General features: G+C 46.2%; 1 protein-coding gene across 3 annotated transcripts in view; it reads right to left on the reverse strand.

The window, feature by feature from the left end:
• Positions 1 to 17,455, reverse strand: part of NCSTN (nicastrin) — a 1,205,995-nt gene that overhangs the window by 504,409 nt on the left and 684,131 nt on the right. For all 3 annotated transcript variants that reach the window (XM_069635427.1, XM_069635426.1, XM_069635429.1), the window contains one exon: positions 11,357 to 11,434. In XM_069635427.1, coding sequence (XP_069491528.1) covers positions 11,357 to 11,434 — 78 coding nt within the window. The remainder of the gene's footprint in view (positions 1 to 11,356; positions 11,435 to 17,455) is intronic.

The following is a 17,455-nucleotide window of genomic DNA, read 5'->3' on the forward strand; positions in this document are numbered from 1 at the left end:
ATCAAACAAAGACTCAGAGCCAATCAATTACCCTACTCGATGCTCTTTCCAGCACGACTCAGTACAGCAAGGGAGAGGGTCCATTTTTTCCACTCGCCCGATGACGCGAGCATGTTTCTTGACCAGATGGGCTGCCCTGATCCGAACCCCAACCGACCCAGGCCCCAAAGAGACAGAAATCTCAGGAATCCACCATAAACCGGAGTGACCAGAGTCGGCGTACAAACTCGCAATAAATTGCAAAAAAGTACAGGTGCAATTCTCACTGATTACAACGCGGGGCAGGGATGCTTGGAAAGCCCCAGGCGCCCCTAGCACAGCACCAGTTCATTCTCCAAAGTTCACTCAGCGACCAGTTGTTTTTTTTTTTTTGTTTTAAGCTGAGTTCCTTGGGGCTACAATTCCCACAGCGACATGGCATCCACATGTTTCGCTTTTTGTTTTATTTGGTTATTGAGGGATCTCCCTGTGGGCCAGTTGGGGGTTGCCCACCTCAAAGAGAGAAACGCCATGGGCCATTTGGGGTCTACCCATGGACGGTGCCCTCAGAGTTCATCAGGAAAGTTCTACGCCACCAGTTCTCAATCACCCCCCTGCTCTCCGTCTCCCAACCAGATACCGGTGTCGTCTTGCCAAGCAATGAGCCAATTTTTCAGCATCATTTCCATCAAAACTCACCCCGATGCCACACCACGGCTAGACTCAGGTGAAGATCTGCAGTCAAATAGAATGATATTCCCGACCCATTCAACGTTCTAACATGGAACATAAGAGGCGGCAACATTCCAGCTAAAACCAGGAAAATACTGCAATACCTCAGGCGTCACGAAATAGACGTGGCTATGATTCAGGAAACCCACCTTCTCCCAGGGAAGGACCACCAGTGGGCCAAGAGCTGGGGCTGTCACAGATACTACTCCTCCTACTCAACCTACTCCAGAGGAGTCGCTATTCTCATACACAGGAGGATGAGCTTCCGCATGATACGCACGGCGAAAGACGCTGAAGGGAGAGCGATCCTAGTGAGCGGCATAATAGCAGGCCAGAAAGTGACCTTTGTTAACTCCTAGGCTCCAAACACGGATGGCCCAGACAATTTTGGATGGGTGCTTACCCAGCTTTCCATGCAGGACCCAGCATCCATAATCTGGGGAGGGGATATGAACACTGTATTGGATCCAGTAAGAGACAGATCGAAAGCTATGCCACAACCTCCTACCAAAGCGGGACTCCAAATAAAAGAAATATGCAATGCCTTCAACATGCTAGACATTTGGAGGGTCTCGAACGGCAAGTCGCGAGAATTCACATTTCACTCACCAGTACACAACACGAGCTCCCGAATCGACTATTTCTTCGTCTCAGCAAGCGGTCCAATGTCAAGTGTTCGTTGCTGCATACATCCGAGAACGCTCTCCGATCACTCCCCTCTTTTCCTCAGCTTTACGCCTTCCACCCCTACCCCGCCACTACAGCGATGGCGCTTCAAGACAGGCTTGTTAAGAGATGAGGTGTTTGCCTCTGAACAAAGGGAGGAGATCAACGTGTTTCTCGAAGCCAACGTAGGATCGGTCCCCTCCGCAAGCACAATCTGGGAGTCCTTAAAATGCTTTATCAGAGGAATCTGCCACGCCAAGGAAAACGGCATCCTAAAGCTCATCAGGCGCGAGCTCACAACCAGCGAAGAGAGGCTAAAGGGACTTGAACTTCAAGCCACAAACGGGGCAGATCCCAAAATAACAGCAGCCCTGAAGGAAGAATTGCTAAAATTTAATCTCGCAGCAGACCGAGAGGTCAAATTCCTGAATCGCAACAGCCAAGTCCGTCAATACGGAGAAGGTCAAAAACCTGGTGCCCTTCTAGCAAATTTAATCAGAGCTGATAACAAGCATGCGCAAATAGAACAGATTCGGACCAAGCTAGGTGGGTCGGTTCACACCGACGAAAAGATAGCAGAGGACTTCCGGATCTTCTACCAAGATCTCTATAGTGCTAAACTCAACAAGTCTTCAAGCGCCCCACTGGAATACCTGGAAGACACAGAGCTTTACTGGGTCGAACAGTCTCTCCGTGAACCCTTAAATGAAATGATCACGCAAGAAGAGATTATAGAAGCCATAAAGTCCCTCCCCAGCTCCAAAGCGCTGGGCCCTGACGGACTGACAGGAGAATTTTACAAGTCATTTGCGAGCACCCCGGCCCCCCTCCTGGCGGAAGTATATGGAGAGGCGCTGGAAAGGGGACACCTCCCTCCCTCCACCTGTGAAGCCAATGTTATTCTGCTGCACAAGCCTGGCAAGCCCCCGGAAGAATGTTCTTCCTACTGACCAATTTCTCTCCTTAATCTTGGCAATAAAATTCTCGCCAAGGTGCTGGCGGGGAGGTTGATGCCATTGATGCCAGCCCTCGTACTGGCAGACCAAGCCGGCTTCATACCTGGCCGCAACACGACGTTTGGAATCCGGAGAATGTTCAGTGTCATCGCCGCACTGGATCCCTCGCTACAGGCGGTGGCGGTTCTTCTCGACGCCGAAAAGGCTTTCGACTCGGTGGAGTGGCCGTTTCTGTTCATGCTCCTCACCAGGATGGGCCTGGGAGCCTGCTTTATCAGCCTTGTCACCCTCCTATATACCAAGCCACGCGCCAGTATAATTGTGGGTACAGCCAAATCAGCTCCAATAGATCTGCAACGAGGCACGAGACAGGGCTGCCCACTATTGGCCTTAATTTTCGCCTTGGTGATGGAACCACTGGCCTCCAAACTTCGAGAACAGCGGCAGCAGAGGGGACTCATTATAGGCCCTCACAAACTCATCATCTCTCTCTATGCCGATGACGTTGCACTGTTCATCCGAGACCCTGAGGACAATCTGAATCCAGTCATGAGGGAAGTCATCAAGTTTGGAGCAGCGTCAGGTTTAAAAATCAACCAGGCAAAATCCATTGTATTCCCTCTGACCCCAGCCACCATACAGTTTCCAGACGACTTCCAACTTACATGGAAATTCTCCAAGGTCCGGTACCTCGGCATACAGCTATCTTTAAAGTGTCAGAAAGTGTTTTGTGATAATTACGAAGAGGTGGTCAAGTCTCTGCAAGACAAGATTTCTCGATGGAAGTCGCTTCCACTAACCCTCTGGGGTAGGGTCTCCTTGGTGAAGATGGTGATTCTACCAAAACTATTATACCTATTCAACAATATTCCTCTGTTGCTGCAACAATCCTTCTTGAAAAAATTGAAAAGCCTGGTCCTTGAACTACTCTGGGCGGGCAAGCCAGCCAGAGTGGAGTACACCACGCTGACTCTCCCGGTCACCAATGGGGGACTGGCCCTGCCGGACCTTGAGAGATATTTCTGGGCAGCTCAAGCACAGTTCCTCAGCCATTGGTATGCCTCTCAAGTTATCCGGCCACATGTACAAGTCGAACGAGCCCTAGCAACACCTAACTTTCTAACCGCGATCGTCATCAGTCACACGCCGGTTCCCAGTCCCACGATGAACGTGATGCTCACAACGTACAAAGTCTGGAGGACTCTGGCCCAGAGACTCGGAGTACATTCATGGTACTCCCCACTCCTACCTGTCAAGTTTATTCCCGGAGCCCCACTGACCTCAGAGACGGTGTTCCACCAATGGGTTGACAAACTGAACATACAAACCCTAGGGGATCTCTTCACGGAAGAGGGCTTTCTAACTCCAGAACAAGCAAAAAATAAAGGGGGCAACACCGCTCTGGATGTATTCCTCTACTTCAGGACTCGCTACACCATTCAGGCGCTGCTGCCAGACTTCCCGCGTCAACCACCAACCTGGCAATTGCTGCATAATGTTATCCAAGCACAAGGCGAGGGTAGGCTGGTGTCACAGATCTATAAATCCCTCATTCCCACTACAACCCCCGCCATCACCGGTGCAAAAGCTAGATGGGAAAAGTCATTGCATGTCAACATATAGGACGAAGACTGGTGTTATAGTCTGAAACAAACTCAAAAAGTGGCGCTTAACTCACGCCTAAAACTTATACACTTCAACTTCCTCCATCAAACATATCACACACCAGCAAAAACCAACAAACATCACCCAGACGCAGAAGCGAAATGCAACAGATGCGGGACAATCTCAGCAAACTTTGTTCACCTAGCATGGGAGTGCCCCGAGCTAATGCCTTTCTGGAAACAAGTCCTGGAGACGACAGCTGCTATTGTGGGAGAACCAATACAGCCGAGCCACACAGCAGCCCTGTTGGCATGACTAGGCTGCTCTCAGCTCCAATAAGAAAACTGGCCGGGGTTCTGTTGACTCTGGCTCGGAGGAGGGTTGCCATGGCCTGGGGCCGAGGCCCCCCCTCCCCCCTGACAGTCGCCGCATGGCGCAGAGACTTGCTTTATTACCAAGATGTTGAAATAGACTTCATCAAACTCCTTCCATTGCACGCCCGGCCACCAGACATCTGGGGACAACTGACACTGTTCTTGAGGGGCGAAGTGGAGGATCACGCATTTGACTCCTCAGACTCGGAAGATACCACTCGGTGAGGGCCGGCCCATGGTATTTCCATATCCTTGGAGTGAGAGCTGAAAGTGGCTCGCACGCAGCTAAAGAGGACGCTGTATCTGGGGGGCGGGGATGTTGGAGGGGTGTGGGGGTGGACACCGGGTGGGTCCTGGGTCAAGGCGCAAAGTTTAAAGTCCACCCTAATGTGGGTGTGAAGTTGTATTGTGGTTTAAATACCTAAAAATAAAGTTTAAAAAAAAAAGAAGACAAGCGAAGAACCACACAGGCACAATGGCTCCACTACTCTCAAACGGGGTTGCACTGTAATCGAAGAAGAAACATAGTCGATTATCAGAGCCCCCGCTATAGGGACATTGCCCCTATTGAATAGATCGCTCGATCAAACTAGGGGGAGCTGTGCCTTACGAGGCTACCAGACCAGCAGAAATAAACATGCTTATGAGAAGAAGAAAAAACGATGCTAAACACATCTTATGCTTATTCTAAAAAAGACCACTCTAGATGCCCAAAACTGGAAAAAGTGGTGGATAAAGGGGCCAGTCTTATCCTAAACAGACAGAATGTGATTGGACTATGCCACCTCTCCAAAAGCATATCCCTACTAAGGTTATTGCGATAATGGATTTCAGAAGAGAAGAAAGATCAGATTTAGTGCATATTCCTTTGAAATCAATGATTGTTAAAAACATGCTTCTTACAACAGCATCTAACTTTTTGTCACTGGGCTTTGACTCAACAGATCTTACAAAAAGGCCCTTTGAAGATCAAAAAACGAAGAGGCTAAGTAAATCTGGAGACGATGATAGGACACAAAGGGATAATGAACATAATGAGACGGCGCCTAAGACCTTGAGAATCCTCTCCAAACCACCCAGCCACAAGCCTCCATCAAGAAAGCCTAGTAGGCATACAGAGATAGAAGAGACATCAACCAAGCTGTTAAAACCTAATCTCATTTTGACCATCGATTGCGAACCAGAGACTAACCCCTTAAAAACTGCCAGAAAGGACATACAAATTGCTGAGATTAATAACGATGAGGCCTCTTGGGCTTGGCTCCCCTCAACTCTAGCCCTCAAAAACAAGTATTAGCAAAGATCCCATCGAGTATTCAAACATAGGACCTGTAGCCTCATGTCATGGAACACAAGCGGTTTTGTACATCTAACACAGAAATACGATCTTGACTTTGTGTGCTTACAGGAAACTTGGTTGAGTGAGGAGCCTGCACTGGGTGGTTTTACAGCTCTAGTCAAGCCAGCTATTAGGGGAGCAACAGGATGACCTAGAGCAGGGCTATTGACCTTAATCAATATTAAAGCCAGATATGATATCATCAAATACTACAACAAATGTGCATCCCTCCAATACACAATACTCAGAAAGACACATACTTCCCCGGAGAAACAGAAAGTCATCCAAAGGCATCCGTCACTCATTAACATCTATTGGAATGCGACTGATTTGGAGACTAAACAAATGCTGGAGCAGATAGCAGATGCTATCAATGCAGGATATAACTATGACAATTCTTTGGTCATAGTGTGTGGCGGTTTCAACATGCCTTATTCTTCAATCAATAAACAAAGGAAAACGGAGGAGCCAAAAGCACTCACAGTTCCAGACAAAGCTGAATTATGGCATGACTTGATGCTTAGTCGAGACCTGCATTTGACAAAAGGCCATTTCGAACATAATGCCATTTTTCACTCTATGTGGAACTGTGGTCTTCAATCATCCATCATTGACTATAGCTTTGTTTCTAGAGCATTAAGCATGGACATAATCTCCTTAGATCTAATATCTACTGCGAGGTGTGATCACAATCGGCTGAAATTAAGCTGGCTGGAAGAATCGCCAGGGACATCACTGAAATCCAAGGTTCAAGTGGAAGTGATAAATAATGGCAACCAATTGAAAAAATGGATGCAAAGGCATTAAATGAAGTGGCCCTGAACTTCTCAAGAGCTATTGAAAAATTCAACACAGGTAGTTCTATGACTTCAGTGGACTATACCAATTCGCTGTTTCAATAGAAAAACAAAGACTCCAAATAGGGGGAACTTACACCACCATATATTGGACCACAAATTAGTCTCAAAACAAAAGGAGATGATACAAGCTCTTAAACGATTGAAGAAAGCATCAACAACCACGTATGTGGCTGATGCCAAAATAATAAAGACATACTGCAGATCATGGCGTATAAATCACAGAAGCGTAATTATTGCAAAAAGACGCAGAAACCATGCTAAAACCATTGCCTGGAAAAACCACGGCAGAGACATGGTCTTTAATTAGATCGTTAAATCAGACCCAGCAATCTTACCAAGCTACTGGGGTGACTGGGGAATCCTGGATTGCTTTTTTTGGTTCCCTATTCAAAGATCTGTCTCTCGCGGAAAACACACCAGCTAAGATGTCTGCCTCCTGGACCTTGACGTATGATCGAAATGACTTGCTTTCTATGATTAAATGTCTGAGTTCTTCCAGAGCCCCTGGACCGGATCGGATACCCAACCACATGCTAAAAGAAAATTCGGAGCAGTGGGCCTACCTGCTCGATGTGGTGCTTCAAAATGTCCTAAATACAAAATCGATTCCAGCATCCTGAAAGACAGCTCATGCAATACCCATATTTAAAAACGGTCTGCAGTCAGACCCCTATAATTACAGGCCGATAGCACTCGATGCGATGGGAAAATGATATGCTATCTCGCTGTTAAAAAGACTGACGATATGGCTGCCGTCAAGGGGTCTAAATGACATAGTGCAGGCATGTTTCACAAAGAGGTTGGCGACTGCTCCCCCGGCACTCCTAATTTCCATGCTTAAAGCTAGGATCAGGAGATTGAACAACAAATTGCATCTGGCATTCGTAGACGTTTCAAAGGCTTTTGATAGTCTAAACAGAAACAGACTTTGGGAAAAGTTGGCTGCTAAAAAAAGTGTCCGGTGGACCTACTAGAAAAATTCATAGCTATTATACCAACATGTCGATAAGAATCCCTCTCAACACCTCCAGGCTCTTAAGTGAAGAAATACCTACTGGCAGAAGAGTCAAACAGGGCTGCTCCATGGCACCGGCTTTCTACTACTTTTATACTGCCGATCTGGGAGAGTTTATGAAATCTAGCCGAAGATTCGCTCCTAAATTGGGGGAGATGAAAGCGATATTTATTGTACGCCGACAATCTAGTTCTCCTTGACTACACCGAAGTAGGCCAACAATGCCAGGTGGATCGACTTCAGAAATATGCTGTGGAGAATAATTTGGAAATGAACAATAAAAAAAGAAAATCCTCATCTTAAAAAAGGACCCGAGAGCAAGAAGAAATAATTAAAATGGTATTTGAACCATGAAGGAATTGCAAAAGTAGCAGCATTTATATATCTAGGAATTACCGTCTCAAAAAGAATGGTTGAGACCCAGACTGTAGAATCATTAAAAAAAAAAAATAAAAAAAAAAAAGTACTAACATTGGCTTGCCAAGCGATGATCCTGAAAAGAAAATATTGTAGATACTCGCTTCTGCCCATTATCGAGTTCCATAGTTCTAAGGTTGTACCGATTCTCGCCTATGGCTCAGATGTACTTTCCGATCTCCCGGCCAAGTTGTAGGTCCTATTGGAAGGCCTTTTTTCACTCAATACCCATACAGATAGTCAGAAAGGAACTAGGGCTAGGCTCTCTGCTAATGGCAGTACAATGGAAACAATTTAGACTGTTTGGGAAATTTATGCATAAATCCCCACCCCCTCCCCGCGATTGAGGGGATTCAACAGGTACTCTTACATGGTTCTAATCAATGAACTACCAATTGGGTAAATGAAAGTAAAAAAGTTACTCAAGGACTTAGAAAGCTTAACGGAAGATCTTCTGCCTACTCTAGGATCAATAAAGAAAAAACTCAGGGAAAAAGACTCGATAAATACAATTGACGAGGTATATCCACTAAAACTGCACCAAGATTTAGCAGTTGAATTAAGAAAACAAGGTGCGATACAACCTTATCTAAGGAAATACCCAGACACCAGGTTTTGAGCTACTTTCATGCGAATTCAGCTCAACCTATGTAACACGAGGGAAATCACATCAGTGCGTGACACAGAGAACATGAGGAATTTGTTGTGTAGATTCTGTAATCAGGAAGAGGCGAAAGAAACTCTCAACATCTGTTTACTGACTGCCCCTCTTTTACGGAGGAAAGGACACGATTCATCAGCCATTTTTGGAAAAATATACACCATTGACTGCATTGACAGCGGATGCTGAGCGGAGAGAAGACATCAATGATAATTGCCATGGTCTGTTTTTATAGGAACGTTTTAGAGAAATCTCTTTACGTGTCGACCATTAACTGAAGGGCTGTTGGGATAAGCCTAATATATTCAGACAAAAGAGATGTGATGTGGCGTTTATGGATTTTGGGATACATTGGATTTGCTTAGAGTTTACTATAAATGCAAATAAACAAATAAAAAAAGAGCCAGGAACGAGACGCGGTCACAGTGGACTCGTGGTTTTGGCTAAAGACTTATTAAAATGAAAAGGGGTTGGAAAATGCCTCACTGACCCTAATCTAGGAGTTAATTCCCTACCTCAACCAAAACTCAAAGGGTCTGTCCAGTGTCAAGATGTCTGAAGTAAATATGTCCTGTCAGAAAATCCTATCCTAGCCCCCACATTCTAAAAATAACTAAGCTGTTAAGGATAATGTGTTTGGGCTTGAAAGTGCACAAATGCTCAGTCTCAAAAGAAAGATGCAACTTCAACACAAATGTTCCCAAATGGATAAAGTTCACAGTTCCAGAGGATGGCTGCCTTCCCCTGATTTTCTCTTCAACATACTTTAAACTCTTAAGGATATGAGCCTTCCTTGGACTTTTCTGGTAAAATAAAAAACAACTTGTATGAAAAACAACTTGGATGCAAGTCCAAACTTTGTAGGATACCTGGTATACTCTTCTGCCAGGTTTTTCTCCACTTTAACACAACTTCACTCACAAGCTTGGCTTCACCTGGTATACTCTGCTGCGAGGGCTTTCTCATGTGATTCACTTTACACACTTGCAAACTTGACTTTTCTGCGTTCACCATATTGTTCTTCCTTTGGAAATATCGGGTCTCATATTCCCTTTCATTAACTCCACTTGATTTTATCTGTGTTCAGTAATGTTGCTGAAGCACCTCGGTTTCCCGGTATTCCTCCTGAGGGCTCAACAGCTATTCATGGCGTTTTTCAGCTCCCTACCAGAAAACTGGAAGCAGCGTTTCGCTGAATGACTTCGTCTTCTGCGGTTCCAGCTTCCCTGCCAAATGCTTGTGTGTGTTCTGGCGGGACGGATGCTGCACTCCAGTTCCTGTGACCATTAGGAAGTCTCTCCTTGTCTCAATCTCAGTTTCCACACGATGTATTGGCATCTGCAGACCTCCTTCTTTGGTCTTCTGCCTGAGCTGGCTGGCTCCACGGTCCACCTGCGGCTTGTCAGTCCCTCGGTCAGCACCGAGCAGGTGAAACCTCCCCAGGCAGCGTCTCCTTCCTTCATGCTTGTTCGGGTTTTTAATGTATCGCCACCTATCATACGCTCGCAAACACTAGAGCACATTCAGTGTTTCTTGTTCTGACTGATCCTCAATGTTCCATTCAGCCTCCTCGTCCCAGTACTGTCACATGTCGGGGAACAACAGACAGTTCTTAGTATTTTCTGTACAGAATATTGGAAGGTGTCAACAGTAGGTCCCATGGAGTGCTGAAGGGTATCATCACAATATGCCATTAAGGCTTGAAAAATGGAGGGGGTACCCCTAAAAGGAAAAGGTGGATACCATGTCTCATTCACTGATGTTTTGTCACTCCCATGAGGGTTGCGCCTCTCTCCAGATGATCCTACCTCATACAGCCATCCCCAGGGTCAGGATCAGGTAGCGGCTGCAGTCCCCTGGCCACATGAGGAGAGGCTACCACCGGGAAAGGAGTGATGACATCAGATTCATCACAGCTGTCTCATTCTGGTGATACATCAGGCAAGCTAGTGTTCTGGTTCTCTTTTCCCTGTTCTGATCCTTCAGCTTGATGATCTCTGCAACCAATAGAAAACACTGGCAAGCATGTGTACTTTGAGGCAAAGCATGAGATAGGATTCTGCAAAATAGAATGCTGGTAATGGAGTTTGGAACAGGAATTGGGCCTCCCTCTATGCCCCCCCCCAAGATTAGGAATGGCTCAGACTCCCCTCCTAACAAGGCTACGGTACTGCCCTGTCAAACATGGCACTCAGAGTCAAAACATCTTTCTGTGAAGCAATGCGATAACTTAACAGAATACTCGCCCATACAATTTGAACCCTTTAGCTGTCTAGAGAGTGGACGAGGGTAGCTTTGCATTTCCCAGCCTGGCTCCAAAGTTGGATTTTAGAAAAAGGTGAACTTAAGGAGCACAGGGTGGCAAAGGTGGAAGGTTTGCACTTTATAAATGTATCAAAAGCAGAATGTGGGTAAATATTTCAAATAAACATGACATTTTACACAAGTTATTTTAATTTGATGGAACGTGCAACAATGTAAAAATGTCAAAGTGTCCCTTAAAATAAACCTTTTGACCACCATCCGTCTTTGCTCAGTATGATAGGGGACCACTTTGAAAAAAAGAAATGTCCAGGACTATGTTTGGGTCCTAGTCCACCAGTCTATAAGCCGTTTACAGGGCTGCACTTCTGTCTCTTACGGAATGAGACTACAGACAAAGCGAGGAAACAGAATTATGTTAGATATGCACGGAGATTCATATTTAAAGGAAAAATACAATATTTTGTTTGCTAATGAGAGATAGTATTACCTCAGTCATAACAGAGTTGTTCCTTTGAGAGATCGGGTCAGTGTGCAGCCACAGAGTAGAAGTGTTTCTCAAAGCAACCTGAAAGTTTAAAAAGAAAAACATCCCAAAAACATTAGATAAAGCAAGCCAAGGCTTTTTTTCACCACAACAAATTCTGATGCCAATATAAATATCCCTGATGTATAGCAGGTTGAGTTGCAAGATCACTAGCTAAAAGACAACCACATGGTCAATTCAAAATATTAGAGTCAACATTTTTCAAGTGGAAACAAAGGGATGAAAAAACATGCAGATCTGCAAAAACCAGGTTACAAAATTTGGGGTCAAGGGCATACAGGGTGGGCATTAGCGGTTCCGACACTTTTTTGCAGGAGGGGTAGGGTGGCCCGTCCCGAAAGTCACCTTGGTGCCGAGGACTCAGTAATCAACATGACAATAAGTCCATGGGAAAAAGCCTATAGGCAAAACACCTGGACAACGCAGATGGATGGCGATGTCCACTGATGGGGCAGAATAGAGGTGCAGGAATTAGGAGTGAATGGATGTTCAAAGCACATGGAGACAGCGGTAACAGGAGAAAGGATGCAGGCAGGACCAAGCAGCTGGGCTCCCAGCAGGGAAAGAAAGGCAGCAAGCACGAGTTGAGGCATGTTTCCAGCAGGGAGGAAAAGCAGCAGGCAGGTTAAACGAGATAAGACAGGGGCATGAATGAAGGAGGCCAAAAGAAGGGGATGAGGCAAGGCAGCAGCAGCCGGGTAGAAGAGCAGCAGGAGCCAGGAATTAGGAGAGTTGCGACACGACACATGCCGTTTGCACAGCTCCTTAGGTGTCCAGGCATCAAGTGGCGATCAGGCATGATGCAGTATCTCAATGTGGCCACCATTTAGGACCAGGCAGTGTGGGCGCAACCATGTTGGATGGGCAGAGATGTTTTTAAGAGTGGGCAAAGGGGGCACGTTTCCTGGGCCCCACCTGCTGCCCAACATTGGGGGGTGGCACTGCTTGGGGCGGGAGTGGCACTTCATGGTGTGTGGCCAAGTCACAAGGCCAGAAAACATTTTGCATTCTTTATTTCTTTCTCTCATTTACATCATCGTTTAGACACTGGAAACTACATATTCTTTGTGCGTGCATGCCTGCAGGCACATTTGACACAGCTAACAAGCACTGGCAATGCCAACAGTGTTGGTTTTTGTGTAGGCATGGGAAACGCCCTTGCCAGGCACTGCGCAGAGGTATTAACTGCCCATTGATGGTAGCAGGTGCAAATTGGTGCAAGTACCTGGGCCTCTAATAACATTGTCTGGCAAATGCTTAATACTTCCACACAAGCCAAAGATGTTGGCTTTGCCAATGCTTGTTTTTAAAAGGTGTTCAATGAAGGATACGCATAGTGCTGAGTGCTATGTTATGTTGATTTATACCGTGCACCGCTACCACCAACAGGCAGACCTGGTTGGCATTTTTATTACACCACTAGCATGTTTACATTCCAAATAAGTAATTACCTCTCAGAAAATGGCTTTGAATAAACACTGGCAGCACATCGAGAGCATGTTTGATGGTAAGGCTCGAGTAGAACGAGCTAAAAGAGCTCCCATGAGGAGGTGCTTTGGGGGCACGGGTAGAAACTGAGTGGGAATGGCCATATGGACTAGCATGGACATGGGCAGTCAATGGGTGGGCAAATAACCAAACACCTACACGCTTTGTGTCCTTCATCATTGGCCATTTCTCCCTATCTGTACTCTAATGCACTAGTTTTGGCTTATAGGCGACGCTAAAGTGTCACCCAATAGCCCAAAATAAAAAACAGTAATGATTATTGACATGTAGATACTCGTGCTGTCAGAGGGTTCCGCCCCTCCATGCAGTGAGCCAATCACTCATCACTGTTTTCTCTGCCTTCCCCGACTCCTGGGTGTGGCCATGGGTGTGAAAGCGAGTGAGCGCAACTGCGTGAGCTACAGAGCTAAGCAGCACGAGGGCCCATGCTTTGACAGACAGCAGGCCTTGGCTTCTATCCTGATTCCTACCTGCCTACGGTTTGGGTGCTTACCCTCTTCTTGTGAGGGTTACAAACCACAGCAGCATGCCTAAGGTGGCTGCTCTGCCTCTGCCCTCCCTCAGTGCGTGGTGTAGCAGGTTGCTATTACTGTTTGTCTTCCCCCAACGATCAGCACTTTCACTTTGCGGCCTACAGCCTGCCTGACACAGAAGGACAGCCAGCCAGAGCCTGAGAAACTCTTCCTCGAGTCGCTCCTCCTTGAGGTTTGAGGCGAGGGAGACTAATGGTCATAAAATTGAGGAAGGTACATACATTCATCATCCATATAGGGTTGTCACAATGGGCAGTCAGAGGGACAATCTGCCCCGGGCCTCGGAAGGCAGGGTGGCCGCGCAGGGTGGGGATTTCTTAGTGGGGATTCCTTATGTGATGTTTTGTAGGTTATTTGCATAGCCCTTCTGGCGCTTGCGGTCAAGTCTGTGTTATTCCTGACCAATTTCTGCATCTCCCTGTGTCTACATGTGCAATTATGTGGAATGTGTAGCCACCAGCTGATGTGCTGCCATATACTAATATCCCATCACTTCTAGCATTCTCTAATTTGGCGTCTTCAGCCCCAAGGCCAGATCGTTATGCGCACGGTAGCGCATGTTTGAGGGACCCGCCGCCACCTCTCTCAAATATCAGCTTTTATCCAGCAGGATACGGGAGATGGGCAGTAACAGTTCACCTTTTGCATTACGTTGGATTTGTAAGAACCTGCACAGAGTACAAAAAATATACACCAAAGAAAAGGAAATGGGACTCTGAGCTCTGTAACCTGCAGAACACATTTTTAAAACTCAGAAGGGCCGACCCAGCCTTTCATTCTTTCAGAAATGGATCAAAGGAGTACAGTTTAGCTGAGCATTGAAACCCCTGATAACCTAAGCACCAAGTTAGTTGCCCAAAATACCATGATTCAGATTTTCTTTTTTTAAATGCGTGTCTGATGAAGAAATGTCACCGCCACATTAGGGGAGGAAGCCTGAGGAGAGCATTGGGAAGTCCTCACTTTAGTGAAAAGTACTTCTGGCATAGGAACACATGTTAATGTTAAAGGATATTTGTACCATGCACTATCACCACTAGAGTGGACCCTGCCGCTCTGGCAGCTCTGAAAAAAAAGGGAAAGGGGGGTGAGTTAGTGGGAATAAGCTGGAAAAGTGCAAAATAGCAGTGATGTGCTGTTGGCAGCCTCAGCCTGGTGGGTCAGTTGGCTGGGCTTGGGGTGTTTTACATTTGGTAGTCATTGTGTGCTATTGTGCAAGTCTATGTGTGGTTTATTTTGTTGCTGCAGTGTAGTGAAGTTAGTGCGGATTGTTGTGTTGTAGGCTTGTGGTTGTGTTTGGTTAGCGTTTGAGTGGTATATGCAGAGGGGTGAAATTGTTAGTTGATTGGTTGATTGCGATTGCTGTGCTTGCAATTATGTCTGGGTGTGATGCTTGCTATCATTCACGATTCCATCTGAGTGCGGCCCTTGTTAGTCTTCAATATCTTATCTACATGCGACGCAGGCCGAAGTTAAGGATTCCATCTAAGTGTGGAACATGCTAACATTCACATTTCTATCTAGATGCTACGCAGGCTGTTAAGAATTGCATCCAAGTGTGGCACATGCTAACATTCACCTTTCTATATAGATGCGACGCAGGCGAAGGTTAAGAATTGCATCTAAATGTGGCGTAAGCCAACATTGTTACACCTGTCTAAATGTGACTCAGGCTAATCTTCACATTTCTCTCTAGGTGTGGCACTAGTTAACATCGGCAAGTATGTTAGTATTTAATGTAACGCCACATTTGCAGTCCAGCCATGAATAGATTTAGGCTGGTGGTCACACATTTCTCTAGGTATGCACAGTGTAAATCTAGGGCAGTCTATGTTATGAAAAGGTAAGGTAGAGTGGCAGGGGCTTTTTGGAATAGAGCAATTGCTCTACACCCCACCCTTGCCACACTTACAATTTTTGTTCATTGGCTTCCCTGCGGACACCTGCTGACACAGTCTGGAGCCGCCTCTGTTGGAGCTGCCTTTTGCCTCGGGTCCTTAGCTGCGAGGGCTGCCCTGGGAGGGTCACTGATGACCTTTGGCACTCCAATCAGAATTCGGGTGAATTGGCGGAGAGCAGGGGTTAGCCAATTAGGGTTGGAGGGAGGCGGACCAGGAAGTGGGTTTCTGGGCCACGCTGCATGCAGGGTCTGGGGCTGCTGCCCTTTTTCAAAAATGGGCTTGGGGGCCTTGCTAGGCAAGCGGCTCACCTGTGGTCGCGGGGGGAAAGAGTGGGAAGACGTCGATGGCTCCAAGATGCAGTCCGGCAGTAGCCAGAGGGTTAGCCAATCAGGGTTGGAGGGAGGCGGGACCAGGAAGTGGGTTTCTGGGCCGCGCTGCACGCGGGGCCAAGGGGCTGCTGCCCTTTTTCAAAAATGGGCTTGGGGGCCATGCTGGGCAAGCGGCTCACCTGTGGTCGCAGGGGGAAACAGTGGGAGCACGCCAATGGCTCCTAGATGCAGTCCGGCAGTAGCCAGAGGGTTAGCCAATCAGGATTGGGGGAGGCCGGACCAGGAAGCGGGTTTCTGGGCCGCACTGCACGCGGGGCCTGGGGCTGCTGCTCCTTTTCAAAAATGGGCTAGGGGCCTTGCTGGGCACGCGGCTCACCTTTGGTCGCGGGGGGAAAGGAAGGGGGGATTCACAGTGTGTTCCTTTGTGCAAAGAACAGAGTGAGGGGAGTCCTCTATATGATATGATATTTTATTTATAGTTCGCCCATACACAAGTCTTTCAAAGGGCGGGATTCATAAATAAGTGTATGATGTTAGAAAGCATGGATGTATAGCCCAAGAGAGCAACAATTCTGAAAGCAACAGAGTATAGTTTTCTCACAGTATGCTGAAAGAGCTGAATCATGTCAGTTTTCTAATTGTTTGTATAGCGCCTTGTACTGCACATAGGCTAAGAAAATACTATCTCAATCAGATACTGGGCTTCTTCTAAGCCATGGCACATTTGATTTGCATAACGTTCCTGGAGCATGTGTCTCCAAGAGACAACAAAGGCAGGTGACAGATAGGCTGCACCTCCAGATGTAACAGGATAATAGTAATGGAAATTAAGTTGAACCAATGCACAAATATATTTTGGTTTGTGAAGGCTTTCGTTGAATATGTTTTCTCTGGCAATTATGTGAGTGTCCAACTGTTGTAGAAGGAGCTGTACATGTTAGAATAAGCAGACATAGATAGCAATCTCGCCTTAGTTCCTGGCACTCAATGTTGACAATCATTTTTTTTTTAAATATTGACATGCTGACTTTTCTGTGGGTGTGTGCTTTGATCTTTGGTGCAGGGCTGGTATCCACACCCTAGAGCCATTGGCAGCCTGTGCATTTCAATCAAAACATAGCTAAGGTAATTGCTGTCAACAAAAGGAGAGTTATAACAGACGGAAAAGCATGATCTACTGGTCTGCATACACCGAGATGTTGCACTGTGGGTGGGCCCCCATGGCTACCTGGCAAAGAACTCGTAAAACCTTTAAGACAAACACATCAGGATAATGCCAAGTGTGCTGATGAGGTATTGCAACCAAGTTCAGATCAAATCAACTGAACCTCTAAATGCCCAGTGTGTGCATTCACTGCAACACAACCTTTGTGGCAATTCCATCAAATATATTAAAATGCAATAATCAAAGTTGAAATGAATATTGATATGTTTGAGTTCCACCATGATGAAGAAGATAGAGTGGGTTAAGCACTTGTTGAAGAGATCTCCATTTGTGTGCCTGGGTTAATTTATGTGTGTATATACATGTTACTGATACTGTGCTACTAATGAGGGGTGGTGCGTGTCTTTCCTCACACAAATTTTATTTTATAACAAGAACAGCATTTCAAGATAAATGATAGCCGCTACATTTCTCAGTGTCACCCATCTACTGGTTTATGCAAAATGCACAATGAGAAGTGATGTTAGCGTTTCTCAAAGCCACCTTATAACTGGGCACTTCATCTCTTCTTTACGTTAGACTTTCTTTGAGACAAACAAGTTACT

The sequence above is a fragment of the Ambystoma mexicanum genome, chromosome 1q (assembly GCF_040938575.1).
Source record: "Ambystoma mexicanum isolate Mex_15411 chromosome 1q, UKY_AmexF1_1, whole genome shotgun sequence".
In the NCBI taxonomy this organism is placed as follows: Eukaryota; Metazoa; Chordata; class Amphibia; order Caudata; family Ambystomatidae; genus Ambystoma; species Ambystoma mexicanum.